General features: G+C 42.7%; 1 protein-coding gene across 2 annotated transcripts; it reads right to left on the bottom strand.

Moving 5' to 3' along the window:
- Nucleotides 1-171: 171 nt before the first annotated feature.
- DCLRE1C (DNA cross-link repair 1C) lies at nucleotides 172-23,409 on the bottom strand. 2 transcript variants are annotated; one of them, XM_070754959.1, is made up of 14 exons: nucleotides 23,230-23,409; nucleotides 22,126-22,177; nucleotides 21,389-21,473; nucleotides 19,904-19,963; nucleotides 17,868-17,923; nucleotides 16,821-16,922; nucleotides 16,564-16,636; nucleotides 14,644-14,784; nucleotides 10,498-10,599; nucleotides 8,565-8,701; nucleotides 7,389-7,443; nucleotides 6,283-6,371; nucleotides 2,989-3,089; nucleotides 172-1,773 (listed from the first exon to the last, which is right to left on the bottom strand). In XM_070754959.1, exons 1-14 carry the CDS (start codon nucleotides 23,336-23,338, stop codon nucleotides 785-787), a joined length of 2,151 nt encoding a protein of 716 aa, XP_070611060.1. In that variant the 5' UTR covers nucleotides 23,339-23,409; the 3' UTR covers nucleotides 172-784. The 2 variants fall into 2 exon arrangements, with proteins under 2 accessions (XP_070611060.1, XP_070611061.1); XM_070754960.1 differs by lacking the exon at nucleotides 14,644-14,784.
- Between the last annotated feature and the right edge of the window lie 258 nt (nucleotides 23,410-23,667).

Genomic DNA, 23,667 nt, shown 5'->3' with positions numbered 1-23,667 from the left:
TGTTAAAAGGTTATAATCATCCCTTCCACAATAAACGTAATAATCCATCCCTTTTATATAGGTATAATATTGGGAGCTTGGTTCAGTCTCACTTTATATAACTAGGACGTGAGTGTAGGAGACGTATACACAGGTACACATGTAGACACATAAACACACACACACACACAATGTAAATAATGTTTGTATGTGCAAAATAATTTTGTTTTACACTTTGTAGAAAATATAAACTGTGTATATACATATATATAAATGGAAAGCGGTGGCTCAGTGGCTATAAGATGCTGAGCTTTTTGATCGAAAGGTCGGCAGTCCAGCGGTTCGAATCCCTCGAGACGTCTTCACCCAGAGTTGAGATGAGCACCGCTATAACAATGTTTTTTAACATTTTAAATCTATTTAGGGAGGCAGGACAAGGGTGTCCAGGGGGAAAGCATTTTGAAATTCCCTGATATTTCCAACATTTCCCTTGTGATCTAATTAAGGCACGGTCATAGATGACGTCAGGCCAAATGGCTAAGCCATGGAGAAATATTGGTGCCTGAGGAAGCAAATGGTTGCCACAGTTATGCTCATTTTTGCTCGACTCTGCCAGGCAGCGTGATCCGTTTTTTTTTAACTTGATTTTTCCCTGACTTTTAAACACTTTAATACAGTTTGTTTTATTTCTCCTGATTTATTCCTGATACTTCCCAAATCGCTCATTTCCCTGATAATTCCGTTTTCCAGGTTTGCCGGACACACCCTGCAGGAGCTTCTAGGGTCCGGCTCCTCTCGTCTCTGATCAGCGGAGACTCTTTCCAGCTGCCAGCTTTTGGTACAGGCTGCAGAGTTGCTGAGGTTTGGGAACCTCACTCCCGGGACTGGGTGGGACTTCGAAATCCGAAGAGTTCTGAGAGTCTGTCAGAGTTTGGCCCTCTGGACTGAGTAGCCTCCCTTCTGGCTCTCCGGGTTCGGCTAGATTGGGAGTCGCTGCGGCTGCTGCACCCCAACATCTGCCTTTGCCTTCCGAGGGAACCCGCTGTGCCAAAGACGCCCCGCGATCTACGGGGCAGCTGTTTACGAGGTCCATTTTGGTTCCTCCTCCTGCCAGGAGACGAGGCGGGTGGGCGCCCGTCCTTTCCGTCCTTCCCTGGGACTCGAAATTCCTCCGCTCCTGGGAGGAGACGAGGACGGTGTCGGCTTGGCTGTCCCACCCTTGGCTGCCCTGCTCGGAGATGTGGGTGGACTGAGAAGACTCCTGGGAGGAGATGTGAGTAGAGTCGCTCAGGTCGTCCTCGTCCAAGGGCCCCGGAGAAGATGGCGCCTCGGCCGAGTCCGGGCAAGGCAGGGGATGCTCGGGCGTCCCGGGCTCTTCTGAAGGACACCGGAAGAAACTCTCCCACTTGGGCACCTCCGAGTCCACTCGCGCTGGGTCTTCATTGCGCTTCCCGGGACTTGATGAACCCACAAGATTGTCAGGGTGCGGCGACGCTTCCGCAAAGTCTGTCCCCGGTAATGGAATCCCAGGGAGTGCGGTCTCCTCCTTCTCGTGTTGTTCTTCTTCCTCCTCCTCCTCTTCCTCCTCGCCATTCGATTCTTCGCACTCTACAAAATCCACCTGCGAAGAGGGAAGCAGCGGAGACGCCTTAGAACCGGGCTCTTTGTCGCGATTTGGGGTCAGCGGCTTGGTCTCCCCCGGGGATCCGATCTCTGGCAGGCGTTTCGGAACCTTGTAATTTGTGGGAACCAGGTCGGAGTCAAAGAGGTCGTCGTCCTCATCGCTACCACCATCTGCCAAAACAAAGCAAAATGTACTGCTCAAAATAAATAAATAAAGGGAGCAACACAATATAACTCCAAGTCAATCAAACTTCTGTGAAATCAAACTGTCCACTGATTGACAACCAATGTCACCTGCTGTTGTGCACATTCAACTTTGTACAGAACAAAGTATTCAAGGAGAATATTTCATTCATTCAGATCTAGGATGGGTTCTTTGAGGGGTCCCTTTGTTTTTTTTGAGCGGTATATATTTACAGATTAACAGACTTGCAAGGGACCTTGTAGGACATCTAGTCCAGCCCCCGCCTACACAAGCAGGAGAACCGACACTATTTCTGACCGATGGGCAGTCCAGTCTCTTCTTGAAAGCCACCAGGGATGAAGCTCAAAACTTCTAAAGGAAACTTCTGTTCCGTTGGTTGATTGTTCTCACTGTCAGGAAATTCCCACCTTATTTCCAGGTTGAATCTCTCCTTGGTCAGTTCCCACCCATTGCTGCCTTCTGTACAGATCGATGGTGAGACCACACTTGGAGTCCTCTGTACAGTCACCGCACCTCAAGGAGGATAGAATGGAACTGGAAAAGGTGCAAAAAAGAGCAACAGGAACGATCAAGGGAATGGAGCCCCTCCCTTAGGAAACCAGGTTGCAAGGCCTTGGTCTCCTCAGCCTTCAAAGATGGACTTGATCGAAGGGTATAAAATCCTGCATGGGATAGAAAAGGCGGATAGAGGAAAATTCTTTCCTCTATCCCACAATACTAGGACAAGGGGCCCCTCCCTAAAGCTCACAGGTAGGAAAGTGAGGATAAATCAAGGGAAATATTTCTTCATCCAGAGGGCCATTGAGGGTTGATGGAATTCCCTTCCAGAAGAGGTCGTGACAGCTGTCAGCCTGGAGAGCTTCAAGGCAGGATGAGACAGATTCATGGATGCCAAGTGTATCATAGGTGGTTATTGAAACGGATGTCCATGTGCTGCCTCTATGTTGGTTGAGGGTTCCTTTGTTGGGGGTCAAGGGAAAGGGGGGGTGCCTTCTCCTTCTGTTCAAGATCCCCCTGGATAATTGGTGGGCCACTGTGGGCCACAGAAGGCTGGACTCGATGGGCTTTGGCCTGATTCAGCAGGGCTCTTCTTAAGCTCAGGTTCCTTGGAGAATAGCTTGACTCCCTCTTCTTTGTGGCAAAATAAAATAAAATAAATAAAATAAATAAATAAATCTTACTGGTGTCCAGATGCTCCGAGGTTCTGGGTCTCTTCAGCAGACCAAGAGGTTTATAAGTTGGCTGGTGATTTGGCCTGTATTTCCTGCAAAAGGGCTTCAGGCTGCGGAGGGGAAAAACGGCCCAACTTTACAAAGTGAATTAATAAATCTTACAAGGAGAAAGGAAAAAAAACCATGAAATGCTGAACAGGAAATGAATCGTGTTGTCTTACTTGTAACTTTAAGAGAAATCTAAAACGCCAACGGAATCAAATTTAAATTGCCACTTGGATTGGAATCTGGGATTTTGGTTCGGACAAGGCCTTATCTTGGCTTAGACGTAAGGACGGCAAGACCTTCGCAAATATAATTTTTGACAAAAAGTGACCGATGGAGTTTATTTAATGAAGGATGGCTCGATGTGGATTCCATTACAGAGAGGTAGCCCTTCACTTCACGATAGTTATGAAAGCTGATTGCAAGTTTTGATGAGTCATAAAACAAATCGGTCATATGATCAACTTGACATTGTTAGAAACCTAGAAGACTGATGGCAGAAGAAGACTCCTGGTCCATCTAGTCTTGTCCTTATACTATTTCCTGTATTTTATCTTAGGATGGATATATTTTAATCCCAGGCACGTTTACATTCAGTTACTATGGATTTATCAACCACGTCTACCATGCATCTACTATTATTTCAGTAAAATCATATTTTCTCACATGGCTTCTGATCTTTCCCCCAACTAACTTCAGATTGTGTCCCCTTGTTCTTGTGATCACTTTCCTATTAAAAACACTTCCCTCCTGGACCTTATTTAACCCTTTAACATATTTAAATGTTTCGATCATGTTCCCCCTTTTCCTTCTGTCCTCCAGACTCTACAGATTGAGTTCATGAAGTCTTTTCTGATCAGTTTGATACTGAAGACCTTCCACCATTCTTGTAGCCCGTCTTTGGACCTGTTCAATTTGATTGGTGAGGTCTCCAGAACTGAACTGTGAGGTCTCCAGAACTGAACTGTGAGGTCTCCAGAACTGAACTGTTCTTTTTTAAAAAAAAAATTTTGCACTGGCCATTAAATGAACATAGCAGTCGTAAACCAAAACGATGATTTGCTGTTGTTGCAGTTTGGTTGAAAACGAAATAAAACCTGGTAACTGACTGGTAAAACAATTGAATGCACACTGGAATTTTTTGTTTGCTAGGAATTGTCAAGAAACCCCAAAAATATTAAGTACTGTCCCTATATGACAGCTCGCAACAATGTGGACAGATGCCCAGGTCCCCTTAGAGAAAGAAGTCATTTAAAAAGTCTACAATTGAAACATAGAAACATAGAAGTCTGACGGCAGAAAAAGACCTCATGGTCCATCTAGTCTGCCCTTATACTATTTTCTGTATTTTATCTTAGGATGGATATATGTTTATCCCAGGCATGTTTAAATTCAGTTACTGTGGATTTATCTACCACGTCTGCTGGAAGTTTGTTCCAAGGATCTACTACTCTTTCAGTAAAATAATATTTTCTCATGTTGCTTTTGGTCTTTCCCCCAACTAACTTCAGATTGTGTCCCCTTGTTCTTGTGTTCACTTTCCTATTAAAAACACTTCCCTCCTGGACCTTATTTAACCCTTTAATATATTTAAATGTTTCGATCATGTCCCCCCTTTTCCTTCTGTCCTCCAGACTATGCAGATTGAGTTCATGAAGTCTTTCCTGATACGTTTGATGCTTAAGACCTTCCACCATTCTTGTAGCCCGTCTTTGGACCCGTTCAATTTTGTCAATATCTTTTTGTAGGTGAGGTCTCCAGAACTGAACACAGTATTCCAAATGGGGTCTCACCAGCATTCTATATAGTGGGATCATAATCTCCCTCTTCCTGCTTGTTATACCTCTAGCTATGCAGCCAAGCATCCTACTTGCTTTCCCTACCGCCTGACTGCACTGTTCACCCATTTTGAGACTGTCAGAAATCACTACCCCTAAATCCTTTTCTTCTGAAGTATTTGCTAACACAGAACTGCCAATACAATACTCAGATTGAGGATTCCTTTTCCCCAAGTGCATTATTTTACATTTGGAAACATTAAACTGCAGTTTCCATTGCTTTGACCATTTATCTAGTAAAGCTAAATCATTTACCATATTACAGATGCCTCCAGGAATATCAACCCTATTGCACACTTTAGAGTCATGGGCAAATAGGCAAACCTTCCCTATCAGACCGTCCCCTATGTCACTCACAAACATATTAAAAAGAATAGGACCCAGAACAGACCCTTGTGGCACACCGCTTGTAACCTGTCTCTGCTCAGAATACTCGCCATTAGCAATAACTCTCTGATGTCTACGCTTCAATTGTGTGGAAATGAACAGATTAACAATGGAGTTAGATGGTCAAAAAGACTCGGAATATCACAAAATATGGACTAAATGGTACGAAGGGACAAAATAAAAAAGAGAGACAAAAAAATCAATAGGAGACAGATGTGGAAGAAAAGATAAGAAAGGGAAATTATATACAAATGTATAAATTACATAATGCATCACCACTAATGTATGCATGTTGATATGCTTGAAAATGTTAAGATTATTGTAAAAAAAAACCCAAACAAACCCTGGTTTTCAGAAAAAAAACATTGTAAAATGACCGTGGGATATAGCGAATGGAGACACCCCCCCCCCAAAAAAAATCTGTTCACACATCTATGGGGATATCCCACATACCCATTGTTGGAACTTCAAAATTCAGGTTATGTAGCTTCTCACTAAGCCCAGTGTAATTTTTCCCCCCTTATTAAAAATATAGTTTATTGATTTTAAGAGAAGAGAAAAAAAAAGAAGAAAAAAGGGGAGGGGGGAATAGGGATACAAAAGTAAGGGCGATACAGAACAATAGACATGTTTCAGCATAAGATATATAACTTTTTGTGTATCAGTTTTAAACATTTAACTGTACATTTTCATGTTATATTTAATATTTAACGTTTTATAGTTTTGTATCTATAGATTTACTTAGCAATATGTTAGTATGGTTAGATAAGGTAAGATGGGATTTGGGTGGGGAAAGGGAGTGGTACCTGCGATATAGCAGGCGTATGCAGTTTAACGACATATTTTTAAATTGTAGTGTTGTGTGGGTGTGTATATTGAGGATGGTTGCATATTACATTGTTAGTAGATTATAGATAGGTGTCAGAGGGATTGAACTCAAGACAGGACAGCCCACGGTCATTCTGAAGAGTTGTTAGCTGACTAGGTTATAAGTCGAACATTTTATTTCTATTATAAGAGTCAGAACACTTACTTTTCTTCCACCTTCTCCTTGGTGGATCCCAATGGAATGACGTTGGGGTAGACATTCACTGGGCAAACGTAGCGCAGGAAATCTTGGATCTAGAATGGTGGATGGGAGGGAAAAAGTGACCCATTGAAACATCTAATGCCTCGCCTTAATGTCTTGCATCTATGATTCGCAAGGGCTTGAGAAGTGTGGTGATAGATTGGAGGGATATTTAGCTTGGATTAAGGGATGTTTCTTTAAGAGACTGCATTAGGGGGAATGTAGTTGGGGGATTGCACTATGGGTAATGTAGTCCATGACATGTGGCCACATCTCTGTGTTCTAATTGGGCACTGAGCTATACCTCGGCTGCTGGGTAATTGTGCCAGGCACAGCAAAGGGCATTTTAAGCCTTAACAAAGGACCATGCAGCAGCTGGAAGATGGGGAGAAATTACCGTATTTTTCGGAGTATAAGACGCATATCAGTTTTGGGGGAGGAAAATAGGGAAAATAATTTGCTGCTAATAATACGCTGCTAACGATCTTCCCAGCTCTGACCTTGCAGGCTCTTCCATTGTTACTCTCTGCAAAGAATGTTTTCCAAGCCCTAAGTCTTTGCAGGGTTTTTTCCATTGCTCTACTTGCTCCAAATGTTTCTTTCCAGGAGCTATTAATATTCCCAGCTCTTGCAAGCTCTTTCATGGTTACTCTCTCCAAATAAAGTTTTTTTAAAGCCCTAACAGGGGATAAAATAATGTGCTGAAGCTGACCAGACTAAGGATGCTGGCCGGATGAATACCTGGTAAGCAGATTCTTTTCCCTATTTTCCTCCCCCAAAATTAAGGTGCATCTTATACTCCAAAAAATACGGTAACTTAAAAACTTCAGGGATTCACTTAATAACTGGAGGGCGAAACTCACTGAACAAATGTCTCACTTAACAACAGAAATGCTGGGCTCAATTGTGGACATAAACCGAGGACTACCTGTAATTCGTAGTATGCACACAATGATTTTTTCATAAGGCGAGATGGGCCCGTTCTTAAGTCAAGATCAATAAAATCTTGGCCAGCAGTGACTGTGTTGTACGGGGAAACAATTTAACGAAACGGAAGTGGAACTACGTACCTCGCTGTATGAAGAGTGAAATGAGAAGCAAGCTCTGTACGAACTCGTCCCGGCCCTAAACACAAGGGGTACATTTATTTCAATTCGTTTCCTCTGCTGTCGACCAAAACAAGATTAAAAACAAAGGCTCCACAAATCTCTCCTGAGGAATAAGGGAATTGCTGTGGCCCGTTCGCGTCCTGTACAATTAGTAATAGGCCCAGAGGGATCAGAGTCAGTGGAGGCACAGTATGAGCGTCCTGCGTTCTTGCCACCCGGGACTGACAGCGAAGAGGACGTGGTGTCAGAGGCTGAAGACCAACTAGGGCCTTCTGCACCTACTGAGATGAGTGATTCCGGAGAAGAGGAGGAGCCTCTTCTGGATGCTAGGGTGCGCAGGGCCTCTAGAAGGCAAGAGTGGTTACTCAAGAGGAGGCTTCTTCGTGAGTAGCACTGCTGGCCATTAGGACACACCCTCAGGTGAAGGGGAAGTCATGATGCTTCAGTGCAGAGAACAATGCATAAGAACATAAGAAGAGCCCTGCTGAATCGGGCCAAAGCACATCGAGTCCAGCATTCTGTGTCACACAGTGGCCCTCCAGTTGCAAATCCTTCCCTTTCCTTTGACCCCCAACAAATGGGACCCCAGGGAATCCTGCCTGCCTCAACCAACATAGAGACAGCACATGGACATCCATTTCAATCACCACCTATGATACACTCAGCATCCATGAATCTGTCTCATCCTGCCTTGAATCTAGGCTGACAGGTGCCACGACCTCTTCTGGAAGGGAATCCCATCAACCAAGGACCCTCTGGGTGAAGAAATGTTTCCCTTTATTTATCCTCACTTTCCTACCTATGAGCTTTAGGGAGGGCCCCCTCCACCTAGAATTGTGTGATGGAGAAAAGGATTTCTCTCTATCCACCTTTTCTATCCCATGCATGATTTTAGACACTTCGATCAAGTCAACTCTTCAATGCGTCAATCAAGGCTGAGGAGACCAAGGCGTTGCAACCTGGTTTCCTAAGGGAGGGGCTCCATTTCCTTGATCATTCTTGTTGCCCCTTTTTTGCCCCTTTCCCAGTTCCATTCTATCCTCCTTGAGGTGCGGTGACCTCATAGTTCAACCACGAGCTACCAATATTCTCTAATAATGGTAATTTTGGGAAATTTAAGACATGCCCTACCCTCACCTCATAACCACGTTGCTTTTCCGTGTCCTTTCTCCAAACCACATGGTGGAGGGCTTGACGCTGATGACGCGCAACTCGTGTCCGTCCTGGGAAGTCATTCCACACGGCAACCTGTTCCCGCGGAACATTTCGTAATCCTAACGGACAAGAGATAACATCTCGTGAGATCGTGGCTAAAAGTCTACGGAGATTCTCAATCGTCCAGGTCCTGGTTATCCCAAGAGGCAACTGGACCTTTTCTGGGGTTTTCTTTGAAGGTGTTTCGCTTCTCATCAAAGAAGCTTCTTTTGGGGTATAACGTTTTTTTTTATTTTTTTCACCACCTTAAGATAAAACATATGAATAAAAATACAACATCAATGCCTAACAGTAAACATATACAGGGGTACCTCCCATCAACTAAACAATGTCGCTTGGCGGGACCCAGGAGAAAAGCCTTCTCTGTGGCGGCCCCGGCCCTCTGGAACCAACTCCCCCCAGAGATTAGAATTGCCCCCACCCTCCTTGCCTTTCGTAAGCTACTTAAAACCCACCTCTGCCTCCAGGCATGGGGGAATTGAGATCCTCTTTCCCCCTAGGCCTTTACAATTCTATGCATGGTAGGTCTGTATGTATGTTTGGTTTTACAATAAGGGTTTTTAACTGTTTTAATATTGGATTGTTATATGCTGTTTTTATTACTGTTGTTAGCCGCCCCGAGTCTACGGAGAGGGGCAGCATACAAATCCAATAAATAAAAAAAAATAAATAAGTACCTCTACTTAAGAACTTCATTCGTTCCATGACCCGGTTCTTAAGTAGAAAAGTTTGTAAGTAGAAGCAATTTTCCCCATAGGAATCAAATAATGCATGCAAACCCATTGGGAAAGAAATAAAAGCTCAGAATTCGGGTGGGAGGAGGAGGAGGAGGAAGAAGAGGAGGAGAGTTGCTGCCCAGAGCGAAGGGAGCGTTTCTTTTCTCTAGGCGCTGGCAGAGGTGTCATGCCTCCTTACAGATTAACAGTAATGGGGAATGGGAGGAGTGAGAGAGAGAGAGAGAGAGATGTTGGAACTACAGCACATTCTTTGTGCAGAGCTATAGATCCATTGTACCAGGGAAGCTAGCATTCCTTTCCCCGGATTGGTACATGTGATGCACTTGTGGCGGTGGGAATGAACTTTAACCTAAATCACGGACGTGAAATTCAATGCTGATATTATGACGGCAGAATCCAGACATGGCTCTGATAATAAATGGAACTTTCTGTGTTTACACAGCAGTGGAATTGAATTTATTTTTTCAGATGCTAGCTGGTTCGCTGACAAGAGGTTTGTTCCCTTTCCAAGCGCCCAGAGAAAGGAAAACGCTCCGCTTGCTCTGGGCTGCCAAAGCCTCCTTAAGCGCCACCAAAAGGCTCCTCTGGCAGCCCAGAAAAGCCCAAGATGGCCAGGATTAAAGGGGGAAGGGCAGGCAACTCTCAAATTTCCTGGGAAATTTTTCCGGGCTCGGGTTCTTAAGTAGAAAATGGTTCTTAAGAAGAGGCAAAAAAAATCTTGAACACCCGGTTCTTATCTAGAAAAATTCTTAAGTAGAGGGACCACTGTATACAATTTTCTTACCTAGCAAAAAAAAATTAACGGAGCACCTTAAATTTCTATTTTCATTTAAACTATCATAGCTTCATCACTCCGACAATCAAACACAATTAGATTTGTGTTACAGAATAACTGCTTGGTTTTCATTTCATCGCCATCAGGGTGGTTTTAATGCATTGTTTCCCAACCTTGGCAACTTGGAGATATCTGGACTTCAACTCCCAGAATTCCCCAGCCAGCATTTGCTGGCTGGGGAATTCTGGGAGTTGAAGTCCAAATACATTCAAGTTGCCAAGGTTGGGAAACACTGCTTCAGTCAATTAGCAGGAAGGCTTTTTTTTAAAAAGGAGATACTCACCCTCGGATGGCGACAAGCGTGAATCTGGGTGTGCCGATTGGTGGTGACGTGGTAGAGAATTTCTGGCATGTTTTTAAACATGTCCAACTTGTTGACGTGCACCTAGGCCAGGTGGGACATAAAAAAAGGTACTTTAGGCAACTCAGAAAAAGGGACGAGGGATAACGCCGGCCATCATTTTTCAACAAAATATTGGAAGACGATTTCTTGGCTCCTCTGAATCGGTGGAGAAGGTGGGATGCAATGTAGAATGAACTCTAAGGCGCCTTACTAAATCATCCATAACTTTGTTTTTATAGCATGGATTAAAAGAACAAACCAAACTGGAAAACAGTTTATAACTGGTTGCAAGACATAATGGAAATAGAAATGGAATTCACCCCCGAATTTTTTTTACTCGGAGTGATGAAGAAACAATATTGAGTCACCTGGAGAAGGGCGACATAGAAATATAAATAAATAAATAAATAACCCTCCAAAATACAATATTTGACAATACACGTGACAATACACATACACATGTTGTTAAAACATTGTCAGCCTGAACCCTTTGCAGGGGGAAACACACCAAGGAAGCAGAAACAATTGCTAAGTAAACAAATCTCGAAATAGGATTTTATTTATTTATTTATTTTATTTATTCTTTGTCCAATATACAATACATATGAAAGAGAATAGACATTAAGTAATATATATAAAGATAGAAAGTAAGAAAGAAGAGAAGTAGAAGGGAAGGAGAGAAAATATATGATATATGAGATAAGGAAAGACAATTGGACAGGGGACGATAGGCACATCAGTGCACTTATGGACGCCCCTTACTGGCCTCTAAGGAACCTGCAGAGGTCAATTGTGGAGAGTCTAAGGGAGAAATGTTGGGGGCTGGGGGCTGACACCACTGAGTCCAGCAATGTTGCTATGTTCATGTTCTACCTGTGAGGTGCAACTTATTCAGAGCAAGTTTAAAGCAATGGGGAAAAAACCTGCAAAGATTTAGGGCTTGGAAAACATTCTTTGCAGAGAGTAACAATGAAAGAGCCTGCAAGAGCTGGGAACATCGTTTGCAGCTAGTTAGGGCTGGAAACTTATTCAGAGCAAGTTAGAGAAATGAAAAAATTCTGCAAAGACTTTAGGGCTTGGAAAACATTCTTTGCAGAGAGTAACAGTGAAAGAGCCTGCAAGATTGGAATAGTTAGCAGCTAGTTAGGTCTGGGGGGAAAAAAGCTACATTCAGAGTATAAGACACAACTCAATTATCAGCCTCTTTTGGGCAGGAAAAAGTTGCGTCTTATACTCCCAAAAATACGGCTAAGTCTAAATGCTATTGAGGAAGGCCACCTTGATTCATGGTCCCAATGTTAACCTCAAAGCTATTTATCGTGCTATCTCCTATAACTAACTTCCCCTTTCCTGTTTCACTAAGCTTTAGAAAACCCCGTTGCTTGCTGGAAGGTGGAAGGAAAGGTGTCACGAGACTGCAAGCACCAGATGGGGTAAGATACTGCTCTAGGCCGCAAGTAATTAGATCATAATCGGATGCGATTTTGGTTTTACTCACTTCTCCTTTTTCTGTATAAGGTTGTATTGTCAATCCTAACATGTTATTGGCAGGTTGACGACATCCAAGCTTTGTGTAAGGTATAAGAACTATGCTTCGGGCTGTACCCGGGGTTCTGATTTTGTTTTATCTATCTATCTATCTATCTATCTATCTATCTATCTATCTATCTATCTATCTATCTATCTATCTATCTATCTATCTATAAATCTATCTATCTATCTATCTATCTATCTATCTATCTATCTATCTATCTATAAATCTATCTATCTATCTATCTATCTATCTATCTATCTATCTATCTATAAATCTATCTATCTATCTATCTATCTATCTATCTATCTATCTATAAATCTATCTATCTATCTATCTATCTATCTATCTATCTATCTATGTATCTATCTATGTATCTATCTATCTATTTATCTATCTATCTATCTATCTATCTATCTATCTATCTATCTATAAATCTATCTATCTATCCATCTATCTATCTATCTATCTATCTATCTATCTATCTATCTATCTATCTATCTATCTATCTATCTATCTATAAATCTATCTATCTATCTATCTATCTATCTATCTATGTATCTATCTATGTATCTATCTATCTATTTATCTATCTATCTATCTATCTATCTATCTATCTATCTATCTATCTATCTATCTATAAATCTATCTATCTATCTATCTATCTATCTATCTATCTATCTATCTATCTATCTATCTATCTATCTATCTATCTATCATCTATCCATCCATCCATCCATCCATCCATAAATCCATCCATCCATCTGATTTGATTTATATGCCACCCCTCTCTGAGGACTCGGGACGGTTTACAACATATAAAAGAAACAATATAAATATCTTAAATCCAATTTTATTTTAAAATTAACTAATCTAAAACCCAAGTTTATTACAAATCAATCACTCCCATTGACACAAAAAGCATACATTTCGTTCCTCGGCCAGGGGGCAAGTAATTAATAGCCCCAAGTCTGATGGTACCAATGAGTCGTCAGACCCTTGTAGAAGGCGAGGAGGGTGGGGGCAGTGCAAATCTCCAGGGGAGCTGATTCCAGAAGGGCGGGACTTCCATTGCCAGCCGAAGCGCTGGGATTCCCCTGAGTCTCCTCTCGCTGGGATTCAAAGCAGCGCCGGCAAAAATGAAGGGAATCCCAGCAATGCAAGAACGGGCGCTTCGGCTGGCAATGGAAGTCCGGAGGTGGGGCATCCCAGCAAGGGGAGGCTCAAGGGAATCTCAGCGCTTCGGCTGGCAATGGAAGTCCGGAGGTGGGGCATCCCAGCAAGGGGAGGCTCAAGGGAATCTCAGCGCTTCGGCTGGCAACGGAAGTCCGGAGGTGGGGCATCCCAGCAAGGGGAGGCTCAAGGGAATCTCAGCGCTTCGGCTGGCAATGGAAGTCCGGAGGTGGGGCATCCCAGCAAGGGGAGGCTCAAGGGAATCTCAGCGCTTCGGCTGGCAATGGAAGTCCGGAGGTGGGGCATCCCAGCAAGGGGAGGCTCAAGGGAATCTCAGCGCTTCGGCTGGCAACGGAAGTCCGGAGGTGGGGCATCCCAGCAAGGGGAGGCTCAAGGGAATCTCAGCGCTTCGGCTGGCAACGGAAGTCCGGAGGTGGGGCATCCCAGCAAGGGGAGGCTCAAGGGAATCTCAGCGCTTCGGCTGGCAACGGAAGTCCGGAGGTGGGGCATCCCAGCAAGGGGAGGCTCAAGGGAATCTCAGCGCTTCGGCTGGCAATGGAAGTCCGGAGGTGGGGCATCCCAGCAAGGGGAGGCTCAAGGGAATCTCAGCGCTTCGGCTGGCAATGGAAGTCCGGAGGTGGGGCATCCCAGCAAGGGGAGGCTCAAGGGAATCTCAGCGCTTCGGCTGGCAACGGAAGTCCGGAGGTGGGGCATCCCAGCAAGGGGAGGCTCAAGGGAATCTCAGCGCTTCGGCTGGCAACGGAAGTCCGGAGGTGGGGCATCCCAGCAAGGGGAGGCTCAAGGGAATCTCAGCGCTTCGGCTGGCAATGGAAGTCCGGAGGTGGGGCATCCCAGCAAGGGGAGGCTCAAGGGAATCTCAGCGCTTCGGCTGGCAATGGAAGTCCGGGGGTGGGGCATCCCAGCAAGGGGAGGCTCAAGGGAATCTCAGCGCTTCGGCTGGCAATGGAAGTCCGGAGGTGGGGCATCCCAGCAAGGGGAGGCTCAAGGGAATCTCAGCGCTTCGGCTGGCAACGGAAGTCCGGAGGTGGGGCATCCCAGCAAGGGGAGGCTCAAGGGAATCTCAGCGCTTCGGCTGGCAACGGAAGTCCGGAGGTGGGGCATCCCAGCGGTGGCGGCTCAGGTTCGTAAGGTGAAAATAGTTTGGAAGAAGAGGCAAAAAAATCTTAAACACTGGATTCATATCATGAAAAGTTCATATGAAGAGGCGTCCATAAGACGAGGTATCACTGTACACAAATAAATAAATATAAGTCTAAGGGCTTTTGTTCTTAAGATTTGTGGATTTCCCCCATGGCTGGTTTGGGAATTCCGGGAGTTGGAAGTCTCCAATTCTCCTGTTGAGAAAAAAGACTCGGCCTCACCCTCATCCCAAGCTCTTCACTGAGGTTTGTGAATAAATACTCGTATCCATAAGCCGCTTTGCAGTTCAACCAGACGACGTGGTAGGGACTTTGAGATGCCCAGTTTAGCACTAATTCCATCAACCCCTTCATACATTCTTCCTGGAAAGAGCACACATGAGGCTTTTAACTTAAATGCAAAGATACTACACACTTGAGTTGAATTCTATTATTCCCCCCACCACCATTTTTGAATTAATGCCGATAAGCATTGTATGCCCATTTTTCAACATGAAGTCACTTTACTACAAACTAAAATTTCCTTTCAAGTGAGCTTGGTGACTAAGTTATGGTAAAAACTTTCTTATATAGCAGGCAAAAAACTGATTATCTATTTACAGCCCCTACTTGACAAAATCATACACTGTAATAAACAATTATCATATTTTCTTCAGGGTACAAATACATATGTAGTTTCTAGAACCGCTAAGTTTATAGTCAGGGCTGTTCAGATGAGAATACGTTTTATAGAACATATTGGGGCGGCATGCAAAGGAGATGAACTCACTTAAGAATATTTTATATCAGTATCTTAGATTTGTTTAATATAATCCTTTGCACGAGTTATATTCTCATGTTTTACTACTCAATTTTAGCATATTAGACTGCATTTTAACTCATTATTTATTCAAATTCCCTCTATTTTAGGAAAATTTTATTGTATTTTAACCAGTCACAGTTTTATGACGACCGATGTGGTCTTTTTTCTTGCTTTGATATGGTCGATTGACTAATCAAATAAAGTTGATATTGATATTGGGGCATTCCCAAATAATTCATAAGGAATAAGGAGTTTGGACAAGATGCTGGATCCATCATCTATATAAATAAAAATGTCAATGTTCGTTTGTTCAAAATCTAAAATCCCCCAAAATTCTTCACCGATTGCTTTGAAATTTTGACACAATGTTGCAGTAGAATGCGTGCATGTTTTTATATACCTATATTGTGTAGATCAATGTTTCCCAACCTTGGCAACTTGAAGATATTTGGACTTCAGCTCCCAGAATCCCCCAGCCAGCATTTGCTGGCTGGGAAATTCTGGGAGTTGAAGTCCAAATACATTCAAGTTGCCAAGGTTGGGAAACACTGGTGTAGATGTCACACCAATTACAGGTAAAAATATGCAGGTGCTTAAAACAGGACCTTCACTTACTGCTTTCAAAATTTTGACACAACCCTACATTTGAATGTGTCCGTGTTTTTATATGCCTACTATTATATTATATAGACGCCACACCTGTGACAGGTAAAAACATGCAGGTGCTTAAAACAGGACCTTCACTGATTGCTTTCAAATTTTGAGACTACGTTGCACAAATCCCAGCGGCCGATTAGGTCCCACAGAGTGGGCCTTCTCCGGGTCCCATCGACGAAACAATGCTGTCTGGCGGGACCCAGGGGAAGAGCCTTCTCTGTGGCGGCCCCGACCCTCTGGAATCAACTCCCCCCGGAGATTAGGACTGCCCCCACCCTCCTTGCCTTTCGCAAACTTTTGAAAACTCATCTATGTCGCCAGGCATGGAGGAATTGATATGTCCTTAGCTGCCTTTGATTTTATGGATGGTGTGTTTGGGCTGCATGACTGTTTTAATAGGGTTTTTTTTAAAGACTGTTTTAACATTGGATTTGTATATGATGTTTTATTGTTGTGAGCCGCTCCGAGTCCTCAGAGAGGGGCGGCATACAAATCTAATTATTATTATTATTATTATTATTATTATTATTATTACTATTATTATTATTATTATTATTATTATTATTATTAGGCCTGTACACTTACGCTTCAAGGCACACTTATTTTTATCTTCACTACTAGTGTGTGATATGTATTTATTTACACATTGTGCACCATCCATGTTATTGTTTCACGTGACTTACCCGGCTTGGGATTTGATAATATTTGCGATCAAAGAACGTGGTGTCTAAATAGACACTCTGGATATCCTTCACTCTGAAAAAGAGAATGGCAGTTTTGGTACAGTGGTCCACTACAGTATTGGCCACAGAATGTCTGTTGCAAAGCAGGGCAGTTATGTGAGTTTTGGCCAGATCCGATGACCTCCCCCCCGCCTCTTTTTCTTCACCAGCCTCCTACAGGTGGTCCAAGAGGAAGAGCCAGGAGGGTCTAGCCTCACCTGCTTCCTGAATGCAGAAGCTCCATTCGGGCCACTTCTCCCTTGGTGAGTCGGAAGTCCCCCGTGTACAAGACGGTCCCATTTTCCCCTTGGAAGAGAAACCTGGTTGGAAACAGATTCATTCAGTCTTCACCTCTGTGGCTGAATAACCCACAGCCTCACCCAAGCGGAGGAGAAACGGAAGGGCCGAGGAGGGGCCACAAAAGCAGTAAGAGGAGGAGGCCGTTTGACTTCCTGCTGTCTTCCCCACTGCATTTCCCCATGGGACGCTGGTAGGCACTGTTAGGAATCCCATCCTCCCCTTTCCCTGCCTTCTTCCCCATTTCTTCCCCTCTTTTTCCTTCCTCCCTTCTCTCTTTTCATTCTCATTTTCTTCCCTCTCTTTTCCCAATTTTTTCCTCCCTTTTCCCTTCCTTCCTTCTCCCCTTTCCATTCCTTTTCTTCCCTCCCCTCTTCCTTCCTCCCTTTATTCCCATTTTCTCCCCCTCCCTTTTCCCTCTCCTTTCCCCTTCCTTCTCCTTTTTATTCTCATTTTCTTCCCCCTTTTTCCAATTTTTCCCCTCCCTTACTTTCCCCCTTTTCCTTCCTTCCTTTTTCCTTCCTTCTCCTTCCTTCCTGCCTTCCTTCCCTCCTTTCTATTCTGTTTTCCTTCCTTCCCTCCCTCCTTCCGAGTCTAAGTAGAGGGGCGGCATACAAATCTAATGTAATCTAATGTAATCTAATGTAATCTAATCTAATAAATAAATAAAAAAATAAATATTCTTCCCTCCCTCCCTTTTTCCTTCCTTTTCCCAATTTCCCCTCCCTTTCCCCTCCCTTCCTTTTTCCCTTTTCTTCCCTCCCTTCTTCCTTCCAAATTTTTTATTCTGTTACGTTATTTTCCCTCCTTCCTTACTTCACATTTTCTTCCCTCCCTCCCTCTCTCCCCTAATGAAGGTGAATTAAGCTAATTACTCGTGGAATGTGAAAAGAATTATGCCCAAAGAAAACAAAATACACATTCCAATCATTGCTGTTAATTGTCTGATAGGAGAGCCAAACGCATACATCACTGATCCTGGACAATGGCCGGCTGGAAGAAGTGTGACCACTATGTCTTCTTTCTGAAAGGGAAAGGTGAAAAAAGAGCTTCAAGTTCATTAGAGAACAGAAAAGATGGGAAACTCTCGAGTTTTATACCAGTATCTGGTCCCCAATCATCAGCCACAGTCAACAGGAGGCACCACCTTAGAATTGTTCGCCCATTTGTCCAGTTTGAAAATAAAACAATTTGAAGTCAATATCTTCCAAACATCCCCTTCTGATCTTATCAGAATTGTTTCGGATTTAACAAAAATAATGTAACCTCTGAATTCAGTGGGTTTTTTTTTTTATTAATAAGAATACTGCCATTAGAATAGAATAGAATTCTTTATTGGCCAAGTGGGATTGGACACACAAGGAATTTGTCTTGGTGCATATGCTCTCAGCGTACATAAAATAAAATATACATTTGTCAAGAATCATGTGGTACGACACTTAATGATTGTCATAGGGGTCAAATAAGCAATGAAGAAGCAATATTAATAAAAATCTTAGGATATAAGCAACAAGTGACAGTCATACAGTCAACATGGGAGGAAATGGGTGAAAGGAATGATGAGAAAAACTAGTAGAATAGAAGTGCAGATTTAGTAGATTTAGTAGATCATTAATGGTTAGAATAAACATAAGAATTGCAAGGAGCAATTCTGTCCTCTCTTGGATTGAAGATTTTCAATTGAGTGGCTAGAAAAGGAATTTCTGGTAGTCCCAGAGTTATGATCAATTGCTTGGCAATCAAAGTTATGACCGACCTGAAAAAAGGGGGACTTAAGGCCTGGATTTTAATGGTCTACGTCCTTCCCCCCTTGATGGTCGTTCAACAATGTAGCTGCATTTATGGCTGTTTTCAGTTCTGTACCATGTCACTTGTGTTTTACAATGGGTTAGGCAAAAAAACCCCCACGCAGTAGCTACTTCTGGTTTTAAGCAAAACTGTGCTTATACTGAAGCACTGACTGCAGTGTTTTTGTCTCACAACTGCTTTGTCTTTTATAAATTGCTTCAATAACATGCAGAAATCATGTACCAAAATTCATATACTGTAATTGTCTATTCAAGAATTGCCAGTTCACATTATCAAATGCCTTCTGAGCATCTAAAAACATCAACGCCATTTTCTTCTCAGGATGTTGTTCATAATGTTCAATAGTACTTAAAATTATCGGTATATTATCTTTTATTTGCCTTTTAGGAAGAAATCCATTTTGATCTAGTTTTAAGCAAAATTGTGCTCATACTGAAGCACTGATTTGTGTAAGGACCGCCGCGTTTTTGTCTTACAACTGCTACAGTTGCTTAATAACTGCTGCAGAAAACATTGGAAAAACTGGTCAGGCTGCATTACAGTTGTAACTTAAGGACTGACTACATAAATAAATGAATTCCCTCCAAGTGACAGCCCATGGGGTTTGTAAGAACTGAGGTCCCAAAGGTGCCCCCAGGGTTACCTGAGTAGTGCAAATTTGTACAGACAAGGTGCCCTCAACGGCTCTCTAAAAGAATGCAAATGTCCAGCCATCTGCAAGGAATGTAAATCCTTCCTTTCTCCACCATTCGGTCAGAGGCAAAGAAGCTTCTTGAATGAGAAGCAAAATGCCTTCAAAGAAAAAAACAACAACCAACCAAAGTCTGGTAGAATCTTAAGAAAAGCACTGTAACTTGTTGGTTATATCCTAAGATTTTAATTAATATTGCTTCTTCATTGCTTATTTGACCCCTATGACAATCATTAAGTGTCGTACCACATGATTCTTGACAAATGTATATATTATTTTATGTACGCTGAGAGCATCTGCACCAAGACAAATTCCTTGTGTGTCCAATCACACTTGGCCAATAAAGAATTCTATTCTATTCATTTTGGGACAACTATAACCTGGATGATGGAGAATCTCCATAGACAGTAAAATCTGAGGGTGACTTCACACCAGAAAACTTTAAATACGGGCACATATTTTGATCCAAAAGATAAAGGATTGAGTTTCAACGGAATGTCCCACCTCACCCGACGTTTCCTCAATGAGAGAGATTTGAGTCGGTGTTTCAACTTCCAGGGTGACCTGAAACATAGAAGCCACAACAGACAGAGAAAGGAGATATATTAATGGCATTCCTAGTGTATTTTTTATAATAGGCAGTGAGGGAACATAGGGATGTATGAAATGCCATTAGTGTGTAAAAGGGAACGTTCTGGTTTTGTAAAAGAATAAACAGAGCGGATCTGCCTGGTTAGCCAGGAAAGTTCCACTCCTATAGTTGTTAATATCTGTTATTTGTGATGATCTTTTCCCAATAGTGCCTTTCACATATAATCCCCAATGCTGCATTTAAGAAAATTCAGGCCAAAAAATCCCGGAAGACAAGAGAATTATTTGTAACTCGCCTTTATTATTTTTATAAATAATTCAGGTCAGCGAATGTATTCTAAACACCTTTATTTATTGATCAGATATCTATGCCGCTCTTTTCCGCAGAGTCAAAGCAGCTCACAACAAAAATAAATACATGAATACAATATATAAGAAATCTAAACTTAAATATCAGATTTCTTCCTCCTCCAGCTTTCCCAACAACAACCCTGCTAGGTGGGCTGGGCTGAAAGAGGCTGGTTCAAAGTCATCCAGGTAGCTTTCATGCTAAAGTGGGATTAGAATTCGTAGCCTCCTGGTAATTGGGCCACGGTCATTTAGCTGCCTTTCATGTCTAAGGTGGTACTAGAACTCCCAATCTCCCACTTACTATTCTTGCATTGTGGTATATACAGGGTGTCCAGGGGGAAAGCATTTTGAAATTCCCTTATATTTCCCTGACAACTTGTGATCTAGTTAAGGTGCAGTCGTAGATGACGTCACACCAAACGGCTAAGCCGTGGAGAAATATCGGTAGCTGAGCAAGCAAGTTGTGGCCACAGTTATGTTCATTTTTGCTTGATTCTGCCAGGCAGGTCAATCCAATTTTTTTACATGATTTCCCCCTGACTTTTAAACATTTTAATAGTTTATTTCCCCCCCCTGATTTATTCTGGTTTTTTCACGAATTCCCTGATAATTCCCTGATATTTCCCAAACCGCCGATTTCTCTGATAATTCCCTGATTTCCCTGTTTTCCACATTTGCTGGACACCCTAGATATATTATTAATTACTAGTGTTGATTATTGAGATTCTAATTATTATTGTTATTTATTAGATTTGTATGCCGCCTCTCTCCGTAGACTTGGGCCGGCTTACAGCAAAGATAAAAACAATATATAATGACAAATCTAATAGTTAGAATCTAAAATAACAATAATACATTCAAAAAGTCTAAAAAACAAGAAACCCCAATATATGAAAACATACATACAGCCATATCATACACAAAAAACTACATAGGCAGGGGGAGATGTTTCAGTTCCCCCACGCTTGACGACAGAGGTGGGTTTTAAGGAGTTTACGAAAGGCAATGTTTATTGGTAATAAACAGGTACAAGAAGGGGTAACTCACAATGTAATTTTCCCAGAATGTGTATCGCGGGTTGCACAGTAGCAATTCTTTTGTCACAGGGGAGCAATACAGGTGGAGTTTCAAGCTTGTAAGAGAAGAACCAAAACAAAACAATCGTACAATGCATTGTATACAGTATTTCAATTTTGGAAGCCAAAGTTGACATATCTTATTTATTTTATTTATTGGATTTATATGCCGCCCCTCTCCGAAGACTCGGGGCGGCTAACAGCAATCATAAAACAACGTACAATAATAATCCAATACTAAAAACCATTAAAAACCCATTAATATAAAAAACCAAACATATATGCAGACATACCATGCATAAAATTGTAAAGGCCTAGGGGGAAAGGGAATCTCAGTTCCCCCATGCCTGACGACAGAGGTGGGTTTTAAGTAGCTTACGAAAGGCAAGGAGGGCGGGGGCAATTCTAATCTCTGGAGGGAGTTGGTTCCAGAAGGCCGGGGCCGCCACAGAGAAGGCTCTTCCCCTGTTAAGCACAAGATGTCAAATTCTGAAATGCAGGCCAGCAACAATCTACTTCGATTACTTTTTTAATTTCACTTAATATTGCTTCCTTTGTACAAAGGGGAAAAATAGATAAGAAAGATGGCAAGACAAAGAAACACTATTAGAACAGGCTTTTCGAAGAAATTCGAAAGGAGGGGATTGCAATTTGAAGCTGGTACGAAGTCTGTTGTTCCAACAAAATTTAAAAGAAGTGCTTCTCTACCTGCATGCCAGCCGTCTTTTCATAGAAGGGGCTCTCAGGCCTTTCATGTGATCTAAAGGAACAAAACAACCGGGTGTGAAATAAAATACTCTCCATATGAATCATTAGAAAAGTATCATGTTAAATACATCAACAAATTCAACAAGTTTACCCCGCTTGTAACATATCGATACCCACACTGAAACTATCGATACCCACACTAAGACTAAGTCCCTTATGAGCCTTGGTGGCACAGTGGTTAGAGTGCAGTACTGCAAGCTGCTTCTGCTGACAGTAGTTCAGCAGTTCAAATCTCACCACCGGCTGAAGTTTGACTCAGCCTTCCGTCCTTCCGAGGTGGGTCAAATGAGGACCCAGATTGTTGGGGGCAAGAGGCGGATTCTGAAAACCGCTTAAAGAGGGCTAGAAAAGCACTACGAAGTAGTATGCAAGTCAAAATGCTACCGTGGAGTTTACCTATTATTTATTATTTTATCTTACAACTTTTAATTCTATATATACTGAGTGTTTTTGTTTGCCTGGCCTCTGGTCTATAACTGTAATAAAATTGGATTGAATTCAAAGAAACATAAAAGACAGACGGCAGAAAAAGACCTCCTGGTCCATCTAGTCTGCCCTTATACTATTTCCTGTATTTTATCTTAAGGTGGATGTATGTTTATCCCAGGCATGTGTACATTCAGTTCCTGTGGATTCATGTCCCCCCTTTCCCTTCTGTCACATCCTAGATTGAACTCAAAGAACACATCCTAAATCTGAATGAAATATTCTCATTGAATACTTTGTTCCCTACAAAGTTGAATGTGCTGACAACATATGCAATTGATTGCCAATCAGTGTTATTTCCTAAATGGACAGTTTGATTTCACCGAAGTTTGATTTAATTGGAGTTATATTGTGTTATTGAAGTGTTCCTTTTATTTTTCTGAGCAGTATAAAATTTAAAAAACCAATAAAAACATCAATAAAATCTACAATTCAAAAAGTACTATATATATATTTTAAAACTCTGTGAATCTGTGAAAAGAAAAGAGGCCGCTGCTGGGATCTCCTGGTGGCCTCCTTTCCCTCTCCTTTGCCCACAATGCCTCCCTCCGGCCTCACCCTTATGGCAGTGGGAGAGGAAGTAGGCGCGGGCGCGCAGGTTCTCTCGGTCGAAACGGTCGATGGAGAGATGGGGATACTCCCGCATCACCCCGCCGAAGCTGCTCATGCTGCCTTCGCCACCGGCTCCTCTTTGGCTTCACACTTCCGCCAGGCTCTTCCCGCCACCCACTCATTGGCCGAGGCGGCGCCCAATCACAAGGACGCTTTCCCTGGACGCATGCGCATTTAAGAACTCGGAGGGCGTGGTTCTTTTCGCTTTGATGTTAAAGACAAGGAGGCTCCGCCCAGAATTCCAATTTGCGCATGCGTTTAGGTGAGGATTCTCTCTGATTGGCGCCACCTCAGCCTATCACATGTGCAGGGGGGTGGAGGAGCAGGGTCCTAGTGCGACACGATTTAAGGGTTGCCGAGCTTGGGTTGTCCTTGCATTAAATT

Source organism: Erythrolamprus reginae, chromosome 6 (genome assembly GCF_031021105.1).
Source record: "Erythrolamprus reginae isolate rEryReg1 chromosome 6, rEryReg1.hap1, whole genome shotgun sequence".
NCBI lineage: Eukaryota > Metazoa > Chordata > Lepidosauria > Squamata > Dipsadidae > Erythrolamprus > Erythrolamprus reginae.
Note: the sequence above shows the minus strand (reverse complement) of the source record. Positions and strands in the feature narration are given on the sequence as shown.

Excerpts from the sequence above, each read along its gene's own strand:
- DCLRE1C (XM_070754959.1), bottom strand. The coding sequence starts at position 23,338 with ATGAGCAGCTTCGGCGGGGTGATGCGGGAGTATCCCCATCTCTCCATC. Across the intron at positions 19,964-21,388 it reads CATTCTGGGAAAATTACATT|GTCACCCTGGAAGTTGAAAC; the intron begins GTGAGTTACCCC and ends TCTATGTTTCAG. Across the intron at positions 3,090-6,282 it reads AAGGAGAAGGTGGAAGAAAA|CCTGAAGCCCTTTTGCAGGA; the intron begins GTAAGTGTTCTG and ends TCCCCTCCGCAG.